Here is a 6088-nt window from a genome sequence, read left to right as displayed (position 1 = left end):
TCCTCCGGATTGTGGGAACTGCCAGCCAGTAAAATGAGACTTTAATGAATAATAAGGGATTCTTATTATACAGGTGTGGATGGTCAAAAATGAAAGTAAAGTATCAAAAGAAATCTGTTCAATTTGGATCTGGTTAATGTAGTGTATATTGGAATATTTGGGAGGTGCGATTGAGCCTGATTACAAAAAGCAACTATCCACCCCTTAGTTTCTATTGTGCACAACCTTAGGAACCTTAGTGTCTTAACTGATGCGCAATTTGATTATAAAAGTGCCTAATAGATCATCTTTACCAAGCACTGAGAATATCTTGCTGTGGGGCCCAGTAAATTTTTGTTTCACTAATGCTAAGTGGATAGAAATGTGATATGGATAGAATGATCAGAGACTTTTGTAAATATTTTATTAGCAAAAGATTTGTATTCAGCTCAGCTATGGTCCATCAAACCCCTAAATAGTAACATTAAAGTGATTTTTGGGATCTGTACATATTTTAATACTTTTTAGTTTGATAAACATTGTGTTCATATTGATCAAACTGTCAGTTTCAAACTAAAAATGAATCAGAAGAATTCAGTTCCCCCACCCCCTCCTTCGTCTTCATCATCACAGTGCTTCCTCTTTTTCTTTTCATTGGTGGTTTCGTCTTTGTACTTAATCCTACGGATGGGGTCAGTCATGCTCCGACCTGCTCGGTCATCAGTGAATTCTGGGAGCAGGAAGCTCCTGTCGATAATCTCAGAGACTTCCTGCCAGTTTTTGAAACATGGGGGTCCAAGACGCACCACTTCGTCCACTGCATTGAATGAGATGACGTGACCAGAAGGCTTAAGGACAACAAGGACAGGGACGCGAGACACTGAAAACTGAGCTTCAAGATTCCTGCAAGAGAAATAAAGTGTTTTCGAATCTGTTGTATTGCAAATTGGCTAAGGCTCTTGGGGATTTGAGCACTTTAGGGCCTTGGAATGAACGTCTGTATATTTCAGGGTACTGGTTGTGGGCAATTCATTGATTTTTTAAGAGTGAGCATTGGACAACCCCCGCCAACACACACAAAAACAGAGAATTGTAATGTTATGGTGAACTTTGTGGGAAGAATTCCCCATTTGGGCCATGATGGGTAGAAAGGAAGTCACCTAAATTATCTTCATGGGTCCTCTTCATCAGCAGGCAACACTCAGTGCAGGGATTACAGTTTATTTAGCTTTGATCAAGTTACATTAGCACCAGTTAAACCCCTGGTCTAGTAACCCACAGCAACCAGCCAGTAGATAGCCTTTACTACTCTAGTACAAGAGAATTCATGGGTCAATACATGTTACTGGACCATGGCACTCTTTACCATACAACAAAATCCTCTCTCTCTTTACTAAAATAATGACACATAAATCTGGTGGTTTTTACTATATACCATGTCCGCTCCTCACCCAGAACAGCAGAAGGCTTGTGCATGAAAAATGGGTGGTGCAGCTTTGTGGTTCTTACATAATGTCCCATGCTTTAAAGGAATAGTAACACCAAAAAATGAAAGTGTAATGAAAATATCATGTAGTGTTGCCCTGCACTGGTAAAACGAGGGTCTGTTTGCTTCAGAAACACTACTATAGTTCATATAAACAAGCTGCTGTGTAGCAATGGCAGCAATTGAAAAATGCATGACACAGGTTAAATAATAGATAACAGATAACACCATTATGTTCTACAGAGCTTATCTGCTGTGTAACCTGAGCCTTTTCTCCTTTGAATGGCTGCCCCCATTGCTACACAGCAGCTTATTTATATAAACAATAGTAGTGTTTCTGAAGCAAAGGTGTGGAAGTCCCTGTGAAAAAGAGCTTACAATCTAAAAGGGGAAGGGTTTGAGACACAAGGTATGGGAGTGGGCAAGACCAGAAATACTCAAGGTGAGATATGTAGCATAAGATATTGTATTTGGTAGCTAAACAGAATGAGGGTAGGCTTCGCTAAATAAGTGTGGTTAAAGAGATCTTTTGAAAGCAGAAAGGTTGGGAGAAAGTCGGACAGACAGAGGAAGAGAATTTCAGAGGAGGGGTGCAGCCCTTGCAAAGTCTTGAATGCAAGCGTATGAGGAGCTAACTAGAGAAGAGTTGAGGAGCAGGTCAGTAGAGGAGCGTAGTAAGTGGTTATGTGGGTATCTAGAGATGAGTAGGGTGGGCAGAGATATAAAGTATTATATATATTATTCATCATAGCCTTCATGATGAAGGTGATTTTCAAAAACACTATATGTCCCCTATAATCAAAAAAAAAGGGTATCTGTTAGTGCTTCTTAAAAAGTGCAACACGCTAATGGAAAGAGGAAGAAGAACACTTGTGTGTGTTGGGTAACAAGAAGAGGCTTATTATCTTACAAGAGCCAAATTTCTATTTTTAAGTAACAAAGGTGACTTTTTTTGCTGTCTAAGCCTCATGACAGGAGAGGCCCTGTTTGTGATCAAACAGCATTTAAAAAAAAAATGGAAGATTTCCTATCTCACCTCCTGAATTCTTCGTCTTTAAAGGGAACAAACAGCCAACGTTTTGGCATGTCCTTGAGAAATCTCTCCTGCTCCTCTTCGCTTTGGTCTAGCGACACATAGACTAAGGCGAGTTGGGATGATCGGTCCACATAGAACTCGTCGGTCAGCCGCACAAAGAAATCTTTGAGGAGGGGTGCAAATTCTTGGCATTGTGAACTTCTTGACTTTGCAAAGAATAAAAGGATCACGCGGTTTTCCAGGCGCTCCCAAATCTCTCGCTCTGTGTCCAGCTCATCTTGGTCACGGTTATTTTTCACCAAAATTTTGTCCAGAAATAAATCAGCCATGTTTACAGGCCACCCTAGAATTATTGATGGACGGCAACTGGTCCTATTGCATTAGATACAATGGAAGGTAATGATAATATAGTACAACTACACATTCCAAAGAACAACAAGCTTCATTTCAGTATAGGAAACAGTGACAGTCATTACAAATATCAACAGTTTACCCATGTAAAATTATTTAACCCTTTCTTCACCTTTTCCCATCAGGAAGTGATGAATTCTGGGACTCAAAATCCTCTTGCTTTCTAGAGAATCTGTGCACCATCCACTATGGAAAGCAGAGGTCCCAGAATCCATCACTTCACAATAGAGCAAGGTAAGGGAGGGTCTGAATGACTCTGTGAGCCTAAAGGACTATCATGGATCTCTTGTTTTCAGTCTAAAGAATCAGGTTTGTCTGTGTAAGTAAATGTATTTTGGAAGTTCCGATTGTGTTTATGTATCTTTTCTACATAAGCCAACTGAATGTGCTTTGAGATTTGTAATCCAAAACACCTGTGGGACCTGAGGTTTTCTGTATTACGTAATATGGAACTCAATACTTTAAGCCCATTCAAATAAAAATGTACGCCTAGATGCTTTTAGGCGGCCTAGTTATCCTAAAGAACAAGGATCTGTTTTATTACTGTTTATATTACAAAGAAAAAGTAAATAAAAAATTTGAATTATCTTCTAAGAATGGAGTCTATGGGGTATATTTATCAAAGAGTGAAGTTAATAGTGAAGTTCCGCCACTAGAGTGAAATTCCGCCACTCTCCATTCATTTCTATGGGATTTTTATAGGCGTATTTATCAAAGGGTGAACTTTCACTTTCACCCATTGATAAATACGCCTTTCAAAATCCCATAGAAATGAATTGAGAGCTGCGGAATTTCACTCTAGTGGCGGAACTTCACTCTTTGATAAATTTACCCCTATGGGAGATGGCCTTCCCATAATATGGAGCTTTCTAGATAATGGGTGTCTCGGTCCCATATCTGCACAGGTATGGGATCAATTATACGGAAACCCGTTATCCAAAAAGCTCCAAATTATAAAAAGGCCGTCTCCCATAGACTTTTTATGATTTAATTTTTCTGTGTAATAATAAAACAGTAGCTTGTACTTGATCCCAACTAAGATATAATTAATCCTTATTGGAAGCAAAACCAGCCTATTGGGTTTATTTAGGGGGTTATTTACTAAACCTCAAATTTTTCTGATCAAGCTTTTTTTTGCCAAAAACCCAAATTTTTTTGTGAAAAAATAAATCTCGAATTTTTCGAGATTTATATATCCAGATGCTGCAAAAAGCCTGAATCCAAAAATCCACCAGCTCAGACCTGTCGAGGTCCTGTATAAGTCAATGGGAGAGGCACCTATGTCAATTTTAAGTTTTTGTGGTTTGCACTGGGTTTAGCTCAAAAATCCAACTTTTTATAAAAAAAATAAAAAATGGAAAAAATCAATCGAAAAAAGCCAAAAAAATGTACAATTCAGGTTTTTAATTTGACTGTATCGAGTTTTTTCACAATCCGATTAAATAAAGTTTTTTTTTATTAAAAAATTAGCTAAAATCGAGCATGGGAGTTTGGTGGAGCTTTTTTTTATTAATATTATGAGAAAAACTTGGATTTTAGTAAATAACCCCTTGTATTTTTAAATGATTTTATAGTAGACTTAAGGTATGAAGATCCAAATTAAGGAAAGATTTGTTATCCAAAAATCCTAAGTATAGGTATGAATATCCAAATTAAGGAAAGATTTGTTATCCAGAAATTCTGGATAACAGTATTGTTATTTTCAAGTAATAATAGCACATCAAATTACCTTGTCCCAGTGTTGTTTTCTATTAAAGTAAAGAATATTTCTTCATTGTGAAAGATGTACCCGCTGAAACAAAAAAAAAATTGTATTTATTAGTTTCCAGGAGAGAAAGTCAAGATTTAAACTGTTTAGTACTAGCTGTTGCACAATTAACATGCACGGAATTGAATGTGCATATTATAATATTGCAATGCGGTTTCAGAAATGAATAGCTTTTCCATAGGAGAAATGAAATGGTAAAATAATGACATTTCTTCATGGTTCTTTTTCCATTTCTAAATCAAAGAAATCCCAAAACATTATATAATATACAGTTATCACGAAAAACATTATCCAGAAAAGTTTTGAATTACAGGAAGGCCATCTCCTATAGCATTTAAAGCAAATAAATATAATTTAAATGATAAAACAACACTTTGTACTCGATGGTGACTAAGCAGAATGAATCTATATTGGTGGCAGTACAATCCTGCTGGGTTTATTTCATGTTTAGCAGATGTAAGGCATGGTCATCTAAATTACACAATGATTCCCTGATCCAGAAAACCCCAGTTCCCAAGCATTTTGAATAACAGGTCCTATATCCTGCATTTAAAGTCCTCATTAATTATCCCATATCTAAAGGGCATAAATGCTGCAGTAATATTTTAAAGGAACAAATATCTAATGCAAGTAACAAGAATATTCATTTAAAGCAAGCCTGGTTACACTATAATACAACACGGAGCAGTTGCAAAACTCTTAATACAGCCCAGAACATGTATTAACAATTTTACAATGTATATATTATAAATTAATTTATCATTTTATATGTATATGATAAATTCATTTATCATATACTGTACACAGTTATTTCCAGTTATTAAACCTCAAATTCGGCTTTTCTAGCGCAGAAAATGAAATTGCACTCTCTCTGCGCTAGAAAAGCCAAATTTGAGGATTAATAACTGGAAATTCGGCTCTTCCCGTTACCAGGAGCGTTTTTTTGCCGTCTCTGGTAAATTCTGGGGAACTGCTGCCTAAGACAAGGTGCTCACCTTGCCTCATGGCAGAAAGGCCCCTGCTGGGTTTCAGGTAGTAGTTCAGCAACAGCACATATGTAACGGCATTAAGATATATTTAATCCTCATTGAAAGCAAAATCAGCCTATTGGATGTGCCCCACTGGCGATGTTTAGGTAAGCGAGAGGGGCAGGGGGGCGTCATCTCAGGAGGCATTAATACCTGAAACGCCACTGGAACCCAGGCATTAGAGTGCACCTTCTATACTATGGTTCATAGTTGGACTAAAAGCAAAAACCTTACCATTCCTTAAAAGGATGCCAATTTTATCGTGCACCAATCTAGCCAGGCCCACAATGCACAGACGTTGGTTTCATTGGGGGAATCATCTGTCCTCCTACTTCTTAGCTCTTGCACAAGTGAGCAGGATTTAAGACAAGGTACACTAT

General features: G+C 37.5%; 1 protein-coding gene across 3 annotated transcripts; it reads right to left on the bottom strand.

The window, feature by feature from the left end:
- Positions 1-389: 389 nt before the first annotated feature.
- On the bottom strand, positions 390-6078 carry nxnl1.L (nucleoredoxin like 1 L homeolog). 3 transcript variants are annotated; one of them, XM_041585158.1, is made up of 4 exons: positions 5943-6078; positions 4642-4704; positions 2502-2867; positions 390-882 (listed from the first exon to the last, which is right to left on the bottom strand). In XM_041585158.1, the coding sequence occupies exons 3-4, from the start codon at positions 2828-2830 to the stop codon at positions 564-566; spliced, it is 648 nt and encodes a 215-aa protein (XP_041441092.1). In that variant the 5' UTR covers positions 2831-2867; positions 4642-4704; positions 5943-6078; the 3' UTR covers positions 390-563. The 3 variants fall into 3 exon arrangements, with proteins under 3 accessions (XP_041441092.1, XP_041441093.1, NP_001087547.1); XM_041585159.1 differs by having other exon boundaries at positions 2502-2844; NM_001094078.1 differs by having other exon boundaries at positions 2502-2873; positions 5943-6043.
- Between the last annotated feature and the right edge of the window lie 10 nt (positions 6079-6088).

This window comes from Xenopus laevis, chromosome 3L (genome assembly GCF_017654675.1).
Source record: "Xenopus laevis strain J_2021 chromosome 3L, Xenopus_laevis_v10.1, whole genome shotgun sequence".
Classification (NCBI taxonomy): Eukaryota; Metazoa; Chordata; class Amphibia; order Anura; family Pipidae; genus Xenopus; species Xenopus laevis.
Note: the sequence above shows the minus strand (reverse complement) of the source record. Positions and strands in the feature narration are given on the sequence as shown.

Excerpts from the sequence above, each read along its gene's own strand:
- nxnl1.L (XM_041585158.1), bottom strand. The coding sequence starts at position 2,830 with ATGGCTGATTTATTTCTGGACAAAATTTTGGTGAAAAATAACCGTGAC. Across the intron at positions 883-2,501 it reads AAAGACGAAGAATTCAGGAG|GAATCTTGAAGCTCAGTTTT; the intron begins GTGAGATAGGAA and ends TTTCTCTTGCAG.